The following is a 22,433-nucleotide window of genomic DNA, read 5'->3' as shown; positions in this document are numbered from 1 at the left end:
ACTAGTAAAGTTAACACCAGGTGTAGTGATGCATGCCTGTAATCCCAGCAATTCAGGAGGATGAGGCAGGAGGATCAAAAGTGCAAGGCCAGTCTTGGCAATTTAGTGAGTTCATGAGCAACTTGAAAAATAAAAAGGGCTGGGGGTGTAGCTCAGTGGTAGAATGCCCTTGGGTTCAGTCCCCAGTACCAAAAATTAATTAGTTAATTAATTTAAAAGACAGTTAACTACTAAAAGAGGAGTCTAAGAAAATAAATAGTGCAGAAAGCAGCCTTATCTCTAGGACCAAAGGAGAGTAAAAAGAACCAAGAGCTTAGAAGAGGACTCCCCCACCCTAAAGCTGAGATTCAGACTTTTTTTTGGAGGATGTGGCCACCAATCAGTGGATCACGTAGCCTGCTGATGAAGAAACTTGGAGGAGATGTCTATGAGCATGGCCTATCAAATGGGGGAGAAATTCACTGAAAAATTTAGGTAGGCCACATTAGTCCATAGGTAAGGTCTGCTGGATGGTAGGAAAACTCACTGGAGGGCATAGGCAATCCAAAGCTGGCACACAGGAAGCCATCAAGCCTCTCATATATTGATTTGGTGGCATCACCAAGACCAAAACAGCTTACTGGTACCAGGAAAAGTAAATCCTTTATCTTTATATGGCCTTACAGTACTCCCCCAGTGCCCTCTATGATAAAACCAAATGGCAAAAGAGAAATGTTTGCAAGGTCTGCCTCAAATATCACAAGTAAGGCAATGAAAACAAAAAGAACACTAATAATATGGTCCCATTTTTATATTAGGAAAAAATATGCCCAGAAATAAGTTTAGAAGAATAAATACCAATATGACAAAACATTAGTGGTATTTCTCTTTGGGTGGAGGATAATTGGATTATGGGGGAGTGTTCTCCTTGTTTTACTTTGTTATTTTTTTCTTATAATTGTAAAATTTTTATGATCAACAAAAACATTGGGCTGGGAAGTGGCTCAAACCTGTAATCTCAGCCATTCAGGAGGCTGAAGTAGGAGGATATGGAGTTCAAGTCCAGACTGAGAAATTTAGAAAGACTCTGTCTGAAAATTAAAAAAACGTGCTGGGTGTTGACTTAGAGGTAGAGTGCTTGCCTAGTGTGCACAAAGCCCTGGGTTCAGTCCCCAATAAAACACACACACACACACACACACACAGAGTTATGGAAAAAGTGAAAAACATTAAGATTTTGGAGTCATTTCTACTTTAGATTGTATCTATTGATTCCATTATGAAAGATAGAAAAATTAGCACAATTTATGCTTATTCCTACTACCTTTCCCCTGAAAGCCCAATTTCACTCCCACCCCAGGACTGAGGATTGAACCCAGGGGCCCTGTACCACTGTGTATCTCCAGCTCTTTATTTTTTATTTTAAGACAGGATCTTGCTAAGTTGCCCCACTTAATGTGTAGTTGATTATTGTTCTATATTGACTAGTTTTCTCTATAAGCACATTTATAGCTATTTTATATGATTTCTCAAGGCCTTATTATAAACCTATAGGGATTATTTTTATTGTTTCTTATGTGAATTTCATCTATATAATGCTTTTCAATTTCTTTCTTCAGCTTTGCCAAATTACTGATCAATTCTTTTCATTTTTTTATAATCTATAATATGTTTTTTTACATTTATTTATAATTTTATTTTATTTTATTTTTTTATTGGTTGTTCAAAACATTACAGAGCTCTTGACATATCGTATTTCATACATTAGATTCAAGTGGGTTATGAACTCCCATTTTTACTCCAAATACAGATTGCAGAATCACATCGGTTACACATCCACATTTTTACATAATGCCATATTAGTAACTGTTGTATTCTGCTACCTTTCCTATCCTCAACTATCCCCCCTCCCCTCCCCTCCCATCTTCTCTCTCTACCCCATCTACTGTAATTCATTTCTCTCCTTGTTTATTTTCCCATTCCCCTCACAACCTCTTATATGTAATTTTGTATAACAATGAGGGTCTCCTTCCATTTCCATGCAATTTCCCTTTTCTCTCCCTTTCCCTCCCACCTCATGACTCTGTTTAATGTTAATCTTATCCTCCTGCTCTTCTTCCCTGCTCTGTTCTTAGTTGCTCTCATTATATCAAAGAAGACATTTGGCATTTGTTTTTTAGGGATTGGCTAGCTTCACTTAGCATAATCTGCTCTAGTGCCATCCATTTCCCTGCAAATTCCATGATTTTGTCATTTTTTAGTGCTGCGTAATACTCCATAGTGTATAAATGCCACATTTTTTTTATCCATTCATCTATTGAAGGGCATCTCGTTTGGTTCCACAGTCTAGCAATTGTGAATTGTGCTCCTATGAACATCGATGTGGCAGTATCTCTGTAGTACGCATTTTTAAGGTCTTCAGGGAATAGTCCGAGAAGGGCAATAGCTGGGTCAAATGGTAGTTCCATTCCCAGCTTTCCCAGGAATCTCCATACTGCTTTCCAAATTGGCCGCACCAATTTGCAGTCCCACCAGCAATGTACAAGAGTATCCTTTTCCCCACATCCTCGCCAGCACTTGTTGTTGTTTGACTTCGTAATGGCTGCCAATCTTACTGGAGTGAGATGGTATCTTAGGGTGGTTTTGATTTGCATTTCTCTGACTGCTAGAGATGGTGAGCATTTTTTCATGTACTTGTTGATTGATTGTATGTCCTCCTCTGAGAAGTGTCTGTTCAGGTCCTTGGCCCATTTGTTGATTGGGTTGTTTGTTATTTTATTGTCTAATTTTTTGAGTTCTTTGTATACTCTGGATATTAGGGCTCTATCTGAAGTATGAGGAGTAAAAATTTGTTCCCATGATGTAGGCTCCCTATTTACCTCTCTTATTGTTTCTCTTGCTGAGAAAAAACTTTTTAGTTTAAGTAAGTCCCATTTGTTGATTCTTGTTATTAACTCTTGTGCTATGGGTGTCCTATTAAGGAATTTGGAGCCCGACCCCACAATATGTAGATCGGAGCCAACTTTTTCTTCTATCAGATGCCGTGTCTCTGATTTGATATCAAGCTCCTTGATCCATTTTGAGTTAACTTTTGTGCATGGCGAGAGGAGGGGATTCAGTTTCATTTTGTTGCATATGGATTTCCAGTTTTACCAACACCATTTGTTGAAGATGCTATCCTTCCTCCGTTGCATGCTTTTAGCCCCTTTATCAAATATAAGATAGTTGTAACTTTGTGGATTAGTCTCTGTGTCCTCTATTCTGTACCATTGGTCCACCCGCCTGTTTTGGTACCAGTACCATGCTGTTTTTGTTACTATTGCTCTGTAATATAGTTTGAAATCCGGTATCGCTATACCGCCTGATTCACACTTCCTGCTTAGAATTGCTTTTGCTATTCTGGGTCTTTTATTTTTCCATATGAATTTCATGATTGCTTTATCTATTTCTACAAGAAATGCTGTTGGGATTTTGATTGGCATTGCATTAAACCTATAGAGAACTTTTGGTAATATCGCCATTTTGATGATGGTAGTTCTGCCTATCCATGAACAGGGTATATTTTTCCATCTTCTAAGATCTTCTTCTACTTCTCTCTTTAGGGTTCTGTAGTTTTCATTGTATAAATCTTTCACCTCTTTTGTTAGGTTGATTCCCAAGTATTTTATTTTTTTTGAGGATATTGTGAATGGAGTGTTTTTCCTCATTTCCATTTCAGAAGTTTTGTCACTGATATACAGAAATGCCTTTGATTTATGCGTGTTGATTTTATATCCTGCCACTTTGCTGAATTCATTTATTAGCTATATTAGTTTCTTTGTAGACCCTTTTGGGTCTTCTAGGTATAGAATCATGTCATCCGCAATAGTGATAATTTAAGTTCTTCTTTTCCTATTTTTATGCCTTTAATTTCTTTCGTCTGTCTAATTGCTCTGGCCAGTGTTTCGAGAACTATATTGAATAGAAGTGGTGATAGAGGGCATCCCTGTCTTGTTCCAGATTTTAGAGGGAATGCCTTTAATTTTTCTCCATTCAGAATGATGCTAGCCTGAGGCTTAGCATAGATAGCTTTTACAATGTTGAGGTAAGTTCCTGTTATCCCTAGTTTTTCTAATGTTTTGAACATAAAGGGATGCTGTACTTTGTTGAATGCTTTTTTGCATCTATTGAGATGATCATATGGTTCTTATCTTTAAGTCTATTGATGTGGTGAATAACATTTATTGATTTCCGTATATTGAACCATCCTTGCATCCCAGGGTGCACAATTTTGATCATGGTGCACAATTTTTTTGATGTGCTTTTGTATCCGATTCGCCAGAATTTTATTGAGGATTTTTGCATCTAGTTTCATTAGAGATATTGGTCTATAGTTTTCTTTCTTTGAGGTGTCTTTGTCTGGTTTCGGAATCAGGGTGATGTTGGCCTCATAGAATGAATTTGGAAGAGCTCCCTCTTTTTCTATTTCCTGAAATAACTTGAAAAGTATTGATATTAATTCTTCTTTAAAGGTTTTGTAAAACTCCGCTGTATACCCATCTGGTCCTGGGCTTTTCTTGGTTGGTAGTCTTTTGATTGCTTCTTCTATTTCATCCATTGGTATTGGTCTGTTCAAATTGTGTGTATCCTCCTGACTCAGTCTGGGCAAATCATATGACTTAAGAAATTTATCGATGTCTTCACTATCTTCTATTTTATTGGAATATAGGTTTTCAAAATAATTTCTAATTGTCTTCTGTATTTCTGTAGCATCTGTTGTGATATTGCCTTTTTCATCCCGTATGTTAGTAATTTGAGTTCTCTCTCTTCTTCTCTTCGTTAGCATGGCTAAGGGTCTGTCGATCTTATTTATTTTTTCGAAGAACCAACTTTTAGTTTTGTTAATTTTTTCAATAGTTTCTTTTGTTTCAATTTCGTTGATTTCCGCTCTGATTTTAATTATTTCTTGCCTTCTGCTACATTTGCTGTTGTTTTGCTCTTCCTTTTCTAGGGCTTTGAGATGAAGTGTGAGCTCATTTATTTGTTGGTTTTTTCTTTTTTTGAGGAATGACCTCCAGGCGATGAATTTTCCTCTTAAAACTGCTTTCATTGTGTCCCATAGATTCCGATATGTTGTGTCTGTATTTTCATTTATCTCTAAGAATTTTTTGATTTCCTCCTTTATGTCTTCTGTAACCCATTGATCATTCAGTAACATATTGTTCATTTTCCATGTGATGTAGGATTTTTCCTTCCTTCTTTTATCATTGATTTCCAGTTTCATTCCATTATGATCAGATAAAATGCATGGTATTATCTCCACCCCTTTATATTTACTGAGGGTTGCCCTATGGCATAATGTATGGTCTATTTTTGAGAAGGATCCATGTGCTGCTGAGAAAAAAGTATATCCACTTGATGATGGTTGATATATTCTATATATGTCAGTTAAGTCTAGGTTATTGATTGTGATATTGAGTTCTATAATTTCTTTATTCAACTTTTGTTTGGAGGATCTGTCCAATGGTGAGAGAGGTGTGTTGAAGTCACCCATAATTATTGTGTTGTGGTCTATTTGATTCTTGAACTTGAGGAGAAATTGTTTTATGAACGTCGCAGCACCATTATTTGGTGCATAAATATTGATAATTGTTATGTCTTGTTGGTGAATGGTTCCTTTTAACAGTATATAATGTCCTTCCTTATCCCTTTTGATTAACTTAGTCTTGAAGTCGATTTTATTCAATATGAGGATGGCCACCCCTGCTTGCTTACGAGGACCGTGTGCGTGGTATATTTTTTCCCAACCTTTCACCTTCAGCCTGTGTATGTCTTTTCCAATCAGATGTGTCTCCTGGAGGCAGCATATTGTTGGATTTGTTTTTTTAATCCATGTTACCAGCCTATGTCGCTTTATTGGAGAGTTTAAGCCATTAACGTTTAGAGTTACTATTGATATATGGTTTGTACTTCCAGCCATGTTTAATTATTTATCTTTTTTTTTTAATTTAGTTTGTTTCTCCATGATTAGCTTCCCCCCCCACCCTCTGTCTTTACTGAGGCACTTCCCACTGATGGTTTTGGTTATTGTTTTTCATTTCTTCCGCATGTAGTGTTTTGCTCAAGATGCTTTGCAATGCTGGTTTTCTGGCTGCAAATTCTTTTAACTTTTGTTTATCATGAAAGATTTTTATTTCGTTGTCGTACCTGAAGCTTAATTTTGCTGGATACAGAATTCTTGGTTGGCATCCATTGTCTTTCAGTGTTTGAAATACGTTGTTCCAGGATCTTCTCGCTTTCAGCGTATGTGATGAAAAATCCGTTGTTAACCTTATTGGTTTACCCCTGAATGTAATCTGCCTCCTTTCTCTTGTAGCTTCTCTTTGTTCTGTATATTGGATATCTTCATAACAGTGTGTCTTGGCATTGGTCTACTGTGATTTTGTATGCTCGGTGTCCTGTATGCATCTACAATTTGTATATCCGTTTCCTTTTTTATTTCTGGAAAGTTTTCTGTAATTATTTCATTCATCAGGTTACTCATTCCCTTGGCTTGAATCTCTATACCTTCCTCTATCCCAGTGACTCTTAAGTTTGGTTTTTTTATGTTATCCCATATCTCTTGGATGTTTTTCTCATGATTTTTTACCAGCCTTTCTGAGTTGGCTAGACTCTTTTCAAGATGGTATATTTTGTCTTCATTATCTGATGTTCTGGCTTCTACTTGCTCCACTCTGTTAGTGATACTCTCATTTGAGTTTTTAATTTGGTTTATAGTTTCCTTCATTTCTAGAATTATTGTTTGATTTTTTTATAATCTCTATCTCCTGATAAAGATGCTTAACTTCTTCTTTTATCTGTTTATGTAATTCAATTTCAATGTGTTCTTTCATTGTTTGAATTTGCTGTCTCGTATCCTCTTTAAGGTTCCATTCCATCTGTCTAAGGTATTCCTTGAGTTCTTTATATGACCATTTTTCTAATGACTCTAGGTCCTCCTGAATATTTAGGCTGTCCTGCATTGTTTGTACTCCTTTTATTCCTTGCTTTTTCATGCTGCTCATGTTACTTCTTGTTCTGTTTGACTGCTGAGTTACTGTTTACTCCTATAAATTTATTTGATGCTTGGGAGGAAAGGTATTAGAAGGGAAGGGAAGAAGTCACTAAAGAGAATGAGAGTAAGCAGGTAGAATTCAAGGAAGGGGGAATAGGAAAATTGAAAAGAAATGAAAAGACAAAAGAAAAAAAAATAGAAAATAAAAAAATAAAATAAAATAAAAAAATAAAAATTTAAATTTAAAAAAAATTAAAAACAACAAGAAAAAAAATGAAAATGAAAAAAAAACCCAAATTAAAAAAAATTAATAAATGCAGTCTTAGAGTTTGATTAACTTCTCTTCCAGTAGGTGGAGCTGTGCCCACCGGGCCAAGCTTCTCCTCTCAATACACGGGAACCAATCACTGTGCAGCAGCTCCTCCTCCCAGACTGGGCGGGTCTCCAATCCTGAGTGCCTAGGGCCTTCTCTTGTGTCTAGTCACTTCCCCACTTTTCCTCAAGCCAGGCCCTGCTCACCGTTGTCGCTCACCAAAATACTGGCTACACGCCAGGTCTGCTACTCCCGGGAGCCCTGTTTTCATGAACGACTGGGCACACTCTCCCTGTTTGCCATTCCCTTAGACCCTAAGTTTGTAGAGCTTGGGGCTGAGAACACTCAGCGAAATTTGCTTGCCCTCCGGTAGCCATGCCCCCGGTAGCTGGTGCAAGAGACCTCAGTTGTCAGCACTGGTGGGAGCGGTAGCCGGGAGTTCCGCACCGCAGGTCCCGTGCCACTCCTGATTCCCTCGGTCTGGCTATCGCGCTCATGGGAGAGCTGGGAGGGGCCCTTACGGGAGAGCTGGGAGGGGCCCTTAAGGTTTCCCCGCTGTGTGGAGAGGGAAGGCTAGGGGGTTACACACCTGTCGCCGCTGGTTTCAATGAAGTTATCTCCTCCACCGCATTCTGGTAACGTCAGTTCTCTGCCATGGTGGTATCCCATGCAAATGGCGACAGTTCGTTTCCCTTTGCCGGGTGACCAATGCAACAGGTGGGTCCTGACTGGCTCTCCCAAGCCCCGTATCAATCCTGTGGCCACTGCCTATGAAGGCTTGGTTGGCATTTACCTCCGTAGGTGCAGAAGGGCCGACCAGTTGTTTCAGCGGGATTGTTTAGTGCTGAGTCACAGCAATTGGTCTGTGAGAAGCAGGCGAACAGGAGCTTGAATTCAGCCGATCCGGGCTCTGTGTGTGTTCTGAGAGGCCCAGACTGTTCACCCCAGATCCACGTCAGCTCAGCATTGCCTAGTGATCCTGAGCAAACAGCATTTAGATGGTTTACGACTCCCTATGTCCGCACAGCTGAAGAGGTCAGAGACTTGATCTCTCCGCACCCGCCGCCATGTTGGATCTCCTCCATTTATTTATCATTTTAAGGATAATAGTCCTTAATGATATCTTATGGATTTAATATTATTTGCATGTCATATATGCTATGGGACCTATCCTGAGGGAGGAGTGGAAGTTCCTGAGAAGCTGATAGAATGCCTTTACTTGTTGATTTATTCTCAGAATGTTGCATAACATTGCAGCTGATCTCTTTGAGGATGCCTCTCTCCCCTCCCTACGCGCTGGCAGAGTCACTGTCTTCTCCAAGTACGTGCAGCCGGTCAGGAGGATCCTCAGCGTTGAGGAAGGACTTAGCTGAGCTCCTGCAGCAGCATCCCCGGATGTTCTGTAATATGTTTTAAACCCTTATGTCTCCTCTTTAAGTTTTTGTTTGTTTGTTTGTTTGTTTGTAGTACTGGGAATTGAACCCAAGGACCCTCTATCACTGAGCTACATTCCTAGCCCTTTATATTTTTATTTTGAAAGAAGGTCTTGCAAAGTGGCCTGGGCTGGCCCTGAACTTGTGATCTTCTCACTCAATCTCCTGAGTAGCTGGGATTATGTGTGTGCACATCAGGCTTGTATTTAAATAATGATTTATGTCTATAATTTCTTTAAGATAATGGAGAATTCTCTGCTGAATACTTCCTATTAATTCCTTTGGTATTCCTCATAGATGTATGCTTCTGATCTGCTGGTTACTCATATTCCTTTCTTTTTAAAAAATATTTATTTTTTAGCTTTAGGTGGACACAATATCTTTATTTTATTTTTATGTGGTGCTGAGGATTGAACCCAGTGCCTTGAGCGCGCTACCACTTGAGCCACATCCCCAGCCCTCATATTCCTTTCTTAAAATGAAAAAAGGAAACAAAGAACTATTTTTAAATATTTATCCCACAGGTTTATCTTACTGTTATTCAACTATGAATGAGAGGCTCTCTATTAAAAAATAACATGAGGGCTGGGGTTGTGGCTCAGAGGTAGACCTCTTGCCTAGCATATGTGAGGCACTGGGTTCGGTCCTCAGCACCACATAAGAAAATAAACAAAATAAAGTTATCATGTCTGTCTACAACTAAAAAATATTTTTAAAAAAAGTACTGTGAGAAGAGGCAGAGGAAATTGAGCTAGGGCATGTCAAAGCCTACATGTGGATTTGCTGCCACAAATCCCTCTCATCTAATCTAGAGGTATGTCTCCCTCCAGATTTTAGTTTCCAAGAAATCAATATGACATAATAAGAAGCCCTCTAGATCACATTTTTGTAATAAAACTTGACAGCTACTGTATCTGCTTCTTTACCTCTGACAGTGTTCCTTAGCTATAGAACATGATAAAAGTTACTGCCAGAAATGGTATCTTCTTGAGCATTCTGTCCCATGACACTCTGATAGGGCAAAGGAGATCTCCATGGAGACAATCCCTATATTCTCTGTGAACTTCCCCTCACCCAGTGTCTATATATCTCCATTTAGAGCTCACTCAGTGTGCCTTTGGGATATGGTACTTTGGGAAACACTTGTGTACAGCCCTTTTATTGAAGGCAGACTTTATCTCAGTTGTTGTTTTAATTATTTTCAGTGGGTTTTGAGAAAGGCCTTTACCATCTTTTAAATAATAATCTGTTTCTGATATATATTGAATTCCACACAGTATATATCAAAAAAAGGTACTATAAGAGAAAATTATGACAAAACCAATTCTTTGCAGTTACTGATTTTATTGTCCCTTTAAGGAAATCCAGGCTGAATATGGAGATTTATGGTAGGGGCACATTGCTTAATGATAATTCTTGGGCTTAAAGGGTAAAGATTAATAGTAATAGTAGTGGGCTAGGGTTAAAGCTTATTGGTGGAAAACTTGCCCAGAATATGCAAAGCCCTAGATTTGGGGCTGGGAATGTAGTTCAGTGGTAGTGCATTTGTCTTGGGTGCATAATGCCCTTGGTTTCCCCAGTACCACCCCCCCAAAAAAAGCCCTGTGTTCAATGTACTGCAAATAATAATGATAGTAATTGTAGCAGCAATAACAACAGCTGGCACTTATATAGTTTTCTATATGTCAAGTATTATTCTAAATGTTTTATATGTACAGGTTGAGTATCCCTATGCAAAATGCTTAGGACACTTCTGTGTTTATGACTTGGGGATTTTTTAGATTTGGAATATCTGCATGTACACAATGAGATAGGTTGGGGATGGGGACCAAGTCTAAACACCAAATTCATTTATATTTCATATACACTTATACAAAAGTATAAGATAATTTTATGCAGTATTTCCAGTGTACCTATGTTTTGATTTCAGCCTATTGTATGAGGTCAGGTGTGGAATTTTCCACTTGTGGTATCCTGTCAGGCTTCAAAAAGTTTTGGATTTTATAGCACTTCAGATTCTGTATTTTCAGATTAGGGATACTTAACCAGTTATTACATACATTTAGTTCTCTTAACAACTCTGTGAGGTAAGTACTAGTATTCTATTTTATGGGTAAGGAAACTGAGACACTGAGAGGTCCAGTGAATTTCCTGGGGTCACAGTCAGCCAGTGGTGGATCCAGCAGTCTAACCAAAGCAACTTGCCCTACAGTCCTTGCTCTTAATCACTGCCATGTTGCTTCTAATTCATTTTAAGATTAAGGACTAGAGAGTTCAAATCAGCAGGATCAAACTGAAGTGACTCTCCAAGAAACTTAGAACTATATTTTGTGACTGGGTGAGATCAGGATTTGATAATATAGACACTCAAAAGCAATAAGTTAATCGGTCACCAAATTGCAGGAGGATATAAAATTGTCATCCAAAAGGAAGCAATTCTATCATAATGCCAGAAAGAAAAATGCCAAGTCTAAGAAAAGGAGACTCCATTTCTATTGAAATGATAACCATATGTTTTCATTTTGAGGCATTGTTTCATATTGTCATGATATAGTGAGATGAATGGGTAGTATTCCATTTATTAATGTATTGCCTCTCAACTTCAAATCCACCTGTCTTTGCTTTGCTTGTGTTACTTGGTATGAACCTTATAAACATTTCTCCTTTGCCAGATGACCCAAGATATAGTCAATAGAGAATACTGAAGGGGCAGTGAATACCTACAGGAAGAGAAAAGAACCTCTCCCTGGTACCAGTGTGCTTTAAAATATATATATATTGATTGATTGATTGATATGCTGCCAACAGATTAACTTTTAAGACTCCTGCTGGCAATTACTCTAATGGGCTGCTGTAAACCAGTTGTGGTCTGGCTATACCATCCAGTGAGTTCCTCCTCATTCTACAGACCACTTCCTCTGGACCAGTTCTAGACTGCCAGCCTCCTGCCATGTATTTTTTCTACCACCCTTCAGGCCACCCCCTAAGACCAGCTCCCAATATACCCTGGCAAATCTCCACCAACAGGGTTTGTGTTTCTGTGACAGTCAGGGTCTTTCAAATAAGGTGTGACTCAGCTCTGGTGGGAGAAAGCATTGTCTTTTAAATTCTTTTATTTCTGTCTCTTACACCTTCCACGACAGATAAGGGTGATTTTTTTATAAGAATATAGAATGATATGCTTATCATTTCAGATTTTGAGACCAGAAATAAGGTGAAACAGTGGAAATCAAAGATGGAAATATCGGAAGAAAAAGATTCAGTAAGAGCTTCACCAGAAAGACTTCAAAGGCTCACCTCCCAGGAATGTGAGTTAGAAAATACCCGTGATCCTGAGGACCAGATATTGAGGCACTGGATAAACCCCTTGGAAGATGCAGTGAGACATCTCCCATCCCAAGAGAGAGTTATCAAGGAAGTGAATCTCATCCCCCAAAAATACATAGCAGGAGACCAAGGCCATGAATGTCATGGAGAAAAAATACTTTCTGCAGGAGAAAGATCCCATAGATATGAGGTCTGTGTCCAAACCTTCAAACAGAAGTCAAGACTAACTGAACATCAGGAAGTTCATAACATAAACAAGACCTATGAATGTAAGGAATGTGGAAAAATCTTTAACCAGGGCTCAAACATGATCATACATCAGAGAATTCACATGAGGAAGAAACCATATGTATGTAATGAATGTGGAAAAGACTTTAATCGGAGTTCAAATCTTACTATACATCAGAGAATCCATACCAGAAAGAAACCATACATATGTCATGAATGTGGAAAAGACTTCAACCAGAGCTCTAATCTGGTTAGACATAAAAGAATTCACGGTGGCAAAAATAGCTATGAATGTAAAGAGTGTGGAAAGGCCTTTAAGGGAAATTCAAACCTTCTCCTACACCTGAGAATCCACTATGGAGGGAAACCCTATATGTGCAATGAATGTGGGAAAACCTTCAATCAAAGCTCAGATCTTATTATACATCATAGAATTCACACTGGTGAGAAACCCTATGAGTGTTACCACTGTGGACAAACGTTCAGTCAGAGTTCACACCTAGTTACACATCAGAGAATTCATACTGGAGAGAAACCCTTCAAGTGTAATGGATGTGAAAAAGCCTTCAGGCAGCATTCTCGCCTTACTGAACACCAGAGACTCCACAGTGGAGAAAAACCCTATGCATGTCAAGAATGTGGGAAATCTTTCACTGGATGCAGAGCTTTTCTTAAACATCAGAGACTACATACTGGAAAGAAACTTGAATGTGAAAAAGCTTCCACTTCTGACTTGGACCTTAGCAAACATAAGGAAGAAAAACCTTATGAATGTACTAAATGTGGAAAAACTTTCCGGGCAAGTTCAGATCTAATTCGGCATTGGATAATTCATACAGGAGAGAAGCCCTATGAATGCAGTGAATGTGGGAAAGGCTTTAGCCAGAGGTCACACCTGGTTACACACCAAAAAATTCATACAGGAGAGAAACCCTATGAATGCTGTGAATGTGGGAAAGCCTTCAGACAGCGGTCCCTCCTTATTCAACATCAGAGAGTCCACAATGGTGAGAGGCCCTATGAATGTAAAGAATGTGGAAAAGCCATCATTTGGCGCACAGCCTTTCTAAAACATAAGAGACTTCATACTGGAGACAAACTTGAAGAATGTGAAAAAGTCTTCAGCAAGGATGAGGAACTTAGGGAAGTGCAGAGAATTCACCAAGAGGAAAACACTTCACAGTGTAATCAGGGTAGTAGAACTTACAGAGGTAGCTCCAACCTTGTCAGATATCAGGAAACTCATACAGGAGAGAAACCATATGAATGTAGAGAATGTGGGAAAACTTTCAATCAGAGCTCAGATCTGATGAGACATCATAGAGTTCATAGTGGAGAAAAACCTTATGTATGCAATAAATGTGGAAAATCCTTTAGGGGCAGCTCAGATCTTATTAAACACCATCGTGTTCACACTGGAGAGAAGCCCTACAAGTGCCCTGAATGTGGGAAAGCCTTCAGTCAGAATTCACACCTTATTAGTCATCAGAGAATTCACACTGGGGAGAAACCTTTTGAATGTAGCCACTGTGGGAAGGCCTTCAGTGGGCGTGCAGCTTTTCTGAAACATCAGAAACTTCATACTGGAAAGAAATTTGGGGACTATGAGAGTCTTAAAATAGGACTTATTCTAACAGGTAAGAGAAACCTAATGAATGTAGGAAAAGTTTAGTTGGGGACTACATCTTAGCAAACATAAGGAAGAAAAACCTTATGAATGTACTGAATGTGGAAAAACTATAGAGAATTTTTTTTTAATTATTGGGAAAAAATTCTGAAAGCAGAAAACAATTAAAAATCCTACTGAGTAAAAAGCATACAAGTGTAATCAAGTGGAAAAGCTAAAAGTTCTTGGGCATAATAGCCTTTTTCTGGGCTGGGGTTGTGGCTCAGCAGTAGAGCGCTCGCCTCGCAGGTGTGAGACCCTGGGTTTGATCTTCAGCACCACATAAAAACAAACAAGTGAAATAAAGGTGTTGTGTCCAACTACAACTAAAAAATAAATTTTTTTAAAATAGCCTTTTTCTACCTCCATGATGACACTGGAGTATGGTCCTAAGGGTATAACTACCCAAGAATGTGTTAGGGGATTTCCTAACATTAAAATCATTAGAAATTACTGTGGCAGCAACCCCAAAACTAAATTCTTTGTGGAAGGAGTTGTTTCAATCTCACCTAGTTCAGAGATGATATAAATCTGTTTTAAGTACTTTATAGAGTAATTAAATCTTTCTTTGGGATCTTTATGTACATATTTTATATGTATCCCCCTTCTTTCTTACAAAAAATATGCTCATGCATATGTCATAATGCTAATTAGGATAATCCACTAATTTATATGAAACAAAAAGATAATAGAAATGACTGGACAGCTGTAGGTATAACTCAGTAGTAGAGCTCTTGCCTACTTGCCTCCAATTTTGTCATATCAGGAAACTCATATAGGAGAGAAACCATATGAATATAGAGAATGTGGGAAAACTTTCAATCAGAGCTCAGATCCTGGGTCCAATCCCCAGCACTCTCCCCCATCCAAAACACATACACACACTATAGCTGAAGGTAGGACACCAGAGCTAAGCCCCTGTTCCCAAGAAAAAGACTGGAGACTTATGAGTAGTGTCAGAAAATCAAAAAGAGCAAAGAGTCAGGAGAAGAGCGTGTACTGAGAATAGAACCAGACAGTGTCAGAAGATTTAGATGACTTTTTGAAAGATCAGATGATAAAGAGAAAAGTTTTTTTCTTTAGCCAGAACAGTTTATTTGAGATTTGGAGAGTCTAAATAGAACTCTAGAAAGAAGCCAGTCAAATTAGGCAATTGAAATTGGCAATTATATCGTGCTTAATTGTATAGGCCCTGACTGTGCAATCAGACTCAATCATCAAATATTTCTTATACTCTGACCTGCTGGTAGAGTGTATATTAGTTTACATAAGTCATCAGATAAGAAAACTGCCAAGTGGGACAATGAAGACAAGGAGCAACACAACCTCATACCTTTCCATAATAGAGGTATTTATGAGATGCAAGGAGGGAGTCTGTGGTCCTCAGTTAGGATCATTTTGCCCTCTTCCTAGGGGACAGTTTAGTAATGCATGGGGACACTTTGGTTTTCACAACTGGGAGGACAAACTACTGGCCTCTAGTGACCAGGGGCAGGTTTGCTAATATCTTAGCACACAGCCCACACACACAAAGAATTATCTGGCCCCAAGTGTCCACAGTGGCATAGTTGAGAAATCCAAGAATATTTAGGATGCCAGTCCCTGGAGCCATTTAAACAAGTATTGCAGTGTGAAGTGGGCATAGCCATGTATCATCTCAAGGGGTATCCAGAGTCTGCTAGAAGCCTGTAGAATGATGAATCTCCAAGAGGGTCAATCTGGTGTAGTGAAGGGAACAGACTAAACTCCAGGAGGACCAAAACTGAGAGAAAATTAGTCTAATAATCTGAGGAACGGGTACAATTGAAATGTGGAGCCTCATGTAAAATAAATATTTCATAGGAAATAAAATTATCAGTTTTAGGGAAGAATTTGTGTGTGTTCATTAAAGGAAATGAATGTCCAATAATCGCCAGTTCAGTCCACGTTTCTCATCTTTGTGGGGGAGTATTGAGGATTGAACCCAGAGGTGCTTTACCACTGAGACACATCCCCACCCCTTTTTATCCAGGGTCTTGTTAATTTGCTGATGCTGGCCTCAAAACTGTGATCCATCTTCTTCAGTCTTCTGAGTTGCTGGGATTATAAGCATGAGTCACCATACCTAACCTTTTTTGACCTTTGGTATGTCTGGGGACAATTTAGTTTTCACAACTGGGAGGACAGACTACTGGCTAGACCTCTATATCATACCTCCTAACATGTCTTCCTGCTTCCAACCCCTCTCTCAGGGCAGCCTAAACTATCTTCTTTTAAGACAAATCTGACAGTGACACCCTCTTTCTAAGCTTCTTCATTGGTTTCCCACTAATTTCAGCCCTGAAGTCAAAAGTTCTTAAATTGACACATGTATTCTGATCTGGCCCCATTCATCCACCTATTCTAGACATATTAAGCTTCTACTAGGTGTCTACTGGGGGCTACAAAGAGTGAACAGAAATATACAACAGTTTCTTGTCCTGGTGGAGGTTTTAAGAATGAAGGGGAAGGCTGGGGCTGGGGCTCAGTGGTAGAGCGTTTGCCTAGCACGTGTGAGGCACTGGGTTTGATCCTCATCACCACATTTAAATAAATAAAATAAAGGTATTGTGTCCATCTACACTAAAAATATTTTTTTTAAAAAAGAATGGAGGGGAGATTAATGAGAATAATAAATAAAATTACAACTGTGATAATTGCCAGAAAGGAGGGACATATGATACCAAAATGCAAAGTTTGACATAGTTGGGAAGGCTTTTCTGCAAAGTGCTTACCTTTCCTTTATAAACCAAACATTTACCCCTCAATCTTCTGCAGGCCTAGGCACTGCCTTCTAGTCTTGTGGCCTTTCTACAAACATCCCCATCAGGATTGCTACTGGCTTCCTAGCTCTGTTATTTTTTAGAACCTCCCATGTGTCAGTTACAGTGATAAGCACTTAACACCAACTTTATCTTGTATTTCAGTCTTATTTGGTGGGTACTAGTGTTGTCCCTGCTTTATAAATAGGAATCTAAGATCCTAGGAAAGCAAATTAACCCCAAGACCCACAACTAGGAGGGAAGAAAGGAATTCAGATTTCCTCGTATACAGGCCTCACAGACTCTGGTCACCTTCCCTGATAAACTGCCAGGTGGTGTTAAGTGTTTCCACTGTGCTTCTACAGGCCACAGCCAACTTAGCCCATCAACTATAATCTACCTGTGGCCACTAGACCAGGCCCTTCCTGGACTCGGACGTGGCATTTCCCACATAAGGTCATGCCTCCAGGTGGGATCCAAACCCTCAGCTGGACAGACGTTGCTCACATGGTCCAGAAGTGTGTCTCCCTTCCCCCGGTTTGTCTAGGAATAGAGGAGTACTCGACTCAGTGTTAGTCCAGGGGAATCCCCTGGAAACAATGGCCATGACCGCCGAGGTAGCTATTTACCCTGCCCGGTCTGGTCTGGTCCCTGGAACCCCTCTTTCCCCAACTCGCGCCACCCTGCCCTGCATCCTCTCAGTGCGCTCCCCACTCCCAGCACTGCAGCCAATAGCTCTGGAAGGAGGTCAGGGCTTTCTGGGTAAGGATCTTCTTCAGAGACTCGGAAGTTTTCCATGGGGACTATTTGACCTTCACAAAACGAACTTCCTCCTGAGTTGGAAGAATATCATGGTGTGGTTTTTTTTTCTTTTTCTTTTTCTTTCTTTCTTTCTCTCTTTCTTTTTTTTTTTTTTTTAAGCAGACATTACAAATAATTCTCTCTGGGATACACAACTGTCTCTGTTCTGTTTTGAAATAACTTGTCAATAAAGAGGTTTGGGCTAGGGGTGTTGCTCAGTGGTAGACCCTGCCTAGATACCTCTAGGAAATAAAATGAGACAGACTGATATCTTGCTGGCTCCTCCCAGACTTTTTAGCAATACCTTTTGGACATGGGATTCTTCTACCCTCTCATCCCCACAAAAGTTCTCCCCTCTTACAGGCTGAAAGTCCATGATCAAGCTGCCAGCATGGTTAGGTTCTGGTGAGATATGAGAGCTCTTCTGTCAGCTTTCCCTGCCCATATGTAGCAGAAAGACCCAAAGCTCTTTGTTGCCTCTCCTTATAAGGCACTAATCCCATCATGGCCATGCCCTCATGTAACAGCTGCGCCCTTGTGATTTCATTTAAATTAATTATTTTCCAAAGACAGAGTCAAATGATCAAATACTATCACATTTGGGGTTGGAGCTTCAAGATTATGAATGTGGAAGGGACAGAGTCCAAACCATAGCATTCCCCCATATTGTTTCATTTCTATTTTAAAAGACTTTGGGCTTTTGAATTAATTTTAGGTTCACAGCAAAACTGAGAGGAAGTTAGAAATTTTTTTAATAACCCTGGTCCTACACATGCATAGCCTCACCCAACATAATATCCCCCACCTAAGTGGTGTACTTGTTACGAGTGATGAATTTACAAGGGTACATCACAATCCCCCAAAGTCCATGGTTTGCTTTGGGTTAGATTCTTGGTATTGAACATTCTATGGGTTTGAACAAATGTATAATAGTACATATCCACCATTATAGTATCAACATAGTATTTTCACTTCCCCCAAAATCCTGTCTCCAGCCTGGTGCAGTGACTTAATCCCAGCAGCTCAGGAGGCTGAAGCAAGAGGATCTTGAATTCAAAGCCAGCCTCAGCAAAATCCAGGCGCTAAGCAACTCAGTAAGACACTGTCTCTAAATAAAATACAAAATAGGGTGGGGGATGTGGTTCAGTGGTTGAGTGCCCCTGAGTTCGATCCCCAGTACCCCCCCTCCAAAATCTGGTTCCTCACCTTTTTTTCCCTTGGGGTACTGGGGATTGAACCCATGGCACATTATCTCTGAGATATATTCCCAGCCCTTTTTGAGACAGGATCTCTAAGTTGTCCAGGCTGGCCTCCAACTTGTGATTCTTCTGCCTCAGCCTCCTGAGCATGTGCCACCATACCTAGCTAAAGATATAATACAGTAATAACTAGGGATAATTAAATGTTTTTGGTTTGGGGGTTTTTGGATAGTGGGGATTAAACCTAGAGCATTTTATCACTTAGCTCTATCCCCAATCCTTTTTTGTTTTATTTATTTATTTTTTTAAATTTTGAGACAGTCTTGCTAAATTGCTGAAGTTGGTATTGAACTTGTGATCCTCCTGCCTCAGCCTCTCCAGTTCCTAGAATTACAGGCATGTGTCACTGCCCCTGTCAAATTAAAGATATTTGAACAGTAACTAATATGATGAAAGTGATGTACAACTAATTCCAGTTTAAATAAGAGCAGGATTATCTTGATAATCTTCAAGATTATTAATCAAGTAACAAGATTTCAAGTGTTATTTATTGAGTTCTGTGAGCCAGATGTTATCGTAAGAACTATACGTATTAACTTATCCTCATAAAATCTCTTCAGTGCTTTTTACTGATAAGGAAACTGAGGCAAAGTAAGACTAAGTAACAAAGTGACGCAGCATGAATTTGGTGGGACGCTATTCACTACAGTAGGGAAATTACTTAAGAATAATTTAAGATTAGAAGCTTGAGGCAGGGCATTGGCAGAGATAAGAATATTAGAAAAGTGGGCTGGGGGTGTAGCTCAGTGGTAGTGCTTGCCTAGTATGTGTGAGGCACTGGGTTCAATTCTCAGCACCACATATAAATAAATAAATGAATCTAAGTTCTATCAACGAATAAAAAATTTAAAAAAAGAATATTAGAAAAGTGTGACAGTTTTGAAATTGTTCATTTAGAAATATTCTGGTTCCAAGAGAAAACATTCACAATTTCACTTAGTGATGAAATGTAAATGTTGTTAGCTGACTCACTAACTGGACCTTATGCTCCAATTACCTGGTTGCAGGAATAGGTTCTCCACTTTCCATGTCCAGAAATGTTATTATGAGTGTACCTATCCAAAATTGTTCAGGCCAGGAAAATAGCCTTCATACTTCATCAAGATCATAACAGCCTTTTTCGTCTTAGCCGCCGACATGCCATCCAGACTGAGGAAGACCCGGAAACTTCGGGGACACGTGAGCCATGGCCACGGCCGCATCGGCAAGCACCGGAAGCACCCAGGAGGCCGGGGTAATGCTGGTGGCATGCATCACCACAGGATTAACTTCGACAAATATCACCCAGGTTACTTTGGGAAAGTTGGTATGAGGCATTACCACTTAAAGAGGAACCAGAGTTTCTGCCCAACTGTCAACCTTGATAAATTGTGGACATTGGTCAGTGAACAGACAAGAGTAAATGCTGCCAAAAATAAGACGGGAGCTGCTCCCATAATTGATGTAGTCCCATCGGGTTACTACAAAGTTTTGGGGAAGGGAAAGCTCCCAAAGCTGCCTGTCATCGTGAAGGCCAAATTCTTCAGCAGAAGAGCTGAGGAGAAGATTAAGGGTGTTGGGGGTGCCTGTGTTCTGGTGGCTTAAAGCCACCAAGAGCTCTGGAGGTTCATTAAATGCTATCAAACACTTTTCCTTTGTGGTCTAAGTAGGTTTTTTGGCACCTCTACTTAAAACAAATCTCTACATACAACAACCTGTAAGTCTCATTTTAGGAACCTACTTTATAGGTCTTAGACACATGGAGGGGAATAGGCTTTCTAAAGTGAAAGAACTGTTGATGATTGAAATATGTTAAAAGGCCCACTGGTATTATACAGTGAATTTTACAGCAAGTGAGAGTGTATCCTTCACTTTTGTATGGGGCATGATCTTAACAAGACTTTGATCAGTCACGCTAAACAGTGACAGTGTTAAGATGAGGGAACACTTTGGCTTACTTCCTGAGTATAAGACCCCCTACCCCAAACTGGCTCTCTCATCTTGGACCAAACCATTCTAGTTACAACCAGAATATTCTGAATCAGAATCTTTAATCTGGATATATCAAAATGCATTGGATTCAGCAAAGCAACTGTAAAGGGTCTTTATGTTCAAAAAATAATCATGAAATTGTTAATTTTTTTAGTCTGAAGTATGGAGAAGACTGAAAAATCCTGAGGGCCAGAAACCAGATATGTGTTTTTTTAGGGCTGGTATTTTGCTGTTGTAAAACCCATGACCAATATTTGTTTGCATCCTCATGGGTGTCAGGATAAATTATGATATGTTAACAGCTTTATGGCTTTTCCTGAAATTTTGAACTTTTTTGGACCCAGAATGAAGCTTGCATCTAGGATCCTGAGCAAAGAAGTGTATTATATAAATAATACTGTATGATGTTTTTGTTAATAGAAGTGACTCTCTTAGCCATATGGAGAACCATGATTTTCTCTGAGACAATGTTATAGAGAATATTGGAGATCAAATACAAAGAACAGGAGAGAAACTTGATTGGATAAGAATAGGAGACAATTGTAAGAGGTCAGGAACGTTTTTTCAGTGGACACTCTTAAAACTGGATTGTCTGGGTTTGCATCTTAATGTTCTGATGGGAAAATATCTTTCCTTTTTACTCAATAGGGATAATCAAACATAACGTGGAGGTCTGTGCTTTGCCAAGACTAGAGTCACATCCCGACACAGAACTTGTCCTGGTGTGCTACAGTACAATTTGCTGGTCTTGATTCACTGGGGGGGACAATTAATGTCCCCATTAGTGCCCAGATCAGAAACATAGTCTACCTGGGACTTAAAAGTTAATGTTGGCTTCTCTCCATGTGCTCTGCATTATGGTCTTTTTGAGGGCTTCTAACATGGAACCTGAGATCAAGGAACTGCACCATTATAATTAGGAAAATGATTTCTACCCAAGAACTGCATGACTTTTTTGAAGCTCAACCTAATTCCTCATCTTTAAATTTCAGTTAAAATTGCCTCCTGTGCACTTTGTATAAATAAAATGGAAAGCTTACATTTAAAAAAAAAAAAAAGATCATAACAGAAAGCTGGGTACACATGCGCCATAGTACTAGTTAGGAGGCTGAGGCAGCAGGAAGGTTTGAGCTCAGGAGATCAAGGCCAGTCTGAGCAACATAGGCTCTCAAAAAAAGGAGTTGGCAGGAAAGGATGTAGCTTAGTGGTAGAGCCCTTGCCTAGCATGCACAAGACCCTGGATTCAATCTCCACGCGTACCACCGAAACAAAACAACAACAAAAATTATGTAAAAGGTGAAAAAACTGACAAGGGGGTCACAAATTAAATGAGCTGTCAAAATAGTCTCTCTAAGAAAATCTATAGATGAAGCTAAATTCTAATTAGAACACCAGAAAACCCCAGGGGCAAGAGGCCTTGTAAATGTAGTGGATGTGGGAAAGCCTTTACGGGGAGCTCCCAACTTATTCAGCATCAAAGAATTCACAGTGGGAAGAAATTTTATAAATGCAATGAAAAGCCCTGTGAATGTAATGAGTGGGGAAACACATAAAAATAGCTATCATTTTTTGAAGATCCAGCCTTCAGATGGAGCCCAGACATCCGAAAAGTCATACTTAAGAGAAAGTTTATGAATGTGATG

General features: G+C 39.4%; 2 protein-coding genes and 1 non-coding gene across 7 annotated transcripts in view; all 3 read left to right on the top strand.

Annotated features, from left to right (window-relative positions):
- The window catches only part of LOC114081086 (zinc finger protein 232), a 42,850-nt gene that overhangs the window by 7,672 nt on the left and 12,745 nt on the right, over positions 1-22,433 (top strand). For 2 of the 5 annotated variants that reach the window (XM_071603770.1, XM_071603771.1), the window contains exon 2: positions 11,953-17,670. In XM_071603770.1, coding sequence (XP_071459871.1) covers positions 11,994-13,985 — 1,992 coding nt within the window. In that variant the 5' untranslated portion in view covers positions 11,953-11,993 and the 3' untranslated portion in view covers positions 13,986-17,670. Of the gene's footprint in view, positions 1-8,562; positions 8,728-8,781; positions 8,942-11,430 lie in introns of those variants that run through there. The other 3 variants (XM_071603768.1, XM_071603767.1, XM_071603769.1) reach the window with 3 other exon arrangements.
- LOC114081087 (large ribosomal subunit protein uL15) lies at positions 19,931-20,448 on the top strand. The gene has a single exon (XM_034637315.2). The coding sequence runs from the start codon at positions 19,957-19,959 to the stop codon at positions 20,401-20,403; it is 447 nt and encodes a 148-aa protein (XP_034493206.2). The 5' UTR covers positions 19,931-19,956; the 3' UTR covers positions 20,404-20,448.
- On the top strand, positions 21,478-21,595 carry LOC114081098 (small nucleolar RNA SNORA3/SNORA45 family). The gene has a single exon (XR_003580720.1). It is a non-coding gene; the product is annotated as a small nucleolar RNA SNORA3/SNORA45 family (small nucleolar RNA).

Source organism: Marmota flaviventris, chromosome 17 (assembly GCF_047511675.1).
Source record: "Marmota flaviventris isolate mMarFla1 chromosome 17, mMarFla1.hap1, whole genome shotgun sequence".
Taxonomy (NCBI): Eukaryota; Metazoa; Chordata; class Mammalia; order Rodentia; family Sciuridae; genus Marmota; species Marmota flaviventris.
The sequence above is the reverse complement of the archived record's forward strand: the minus strand, read 5'-3'. Positions and strand labels throughout refer to the sequence as shown.

Excerpts from the sequence above, each read along its gene's own strand:
- LOC114081087 (XM_034637315.2), top strand. The coding sequence starts at position 19,957 with ATGCCATCCAGACTGAGGAAGACCCGGAAACTTCGGGGACACGTGAGC.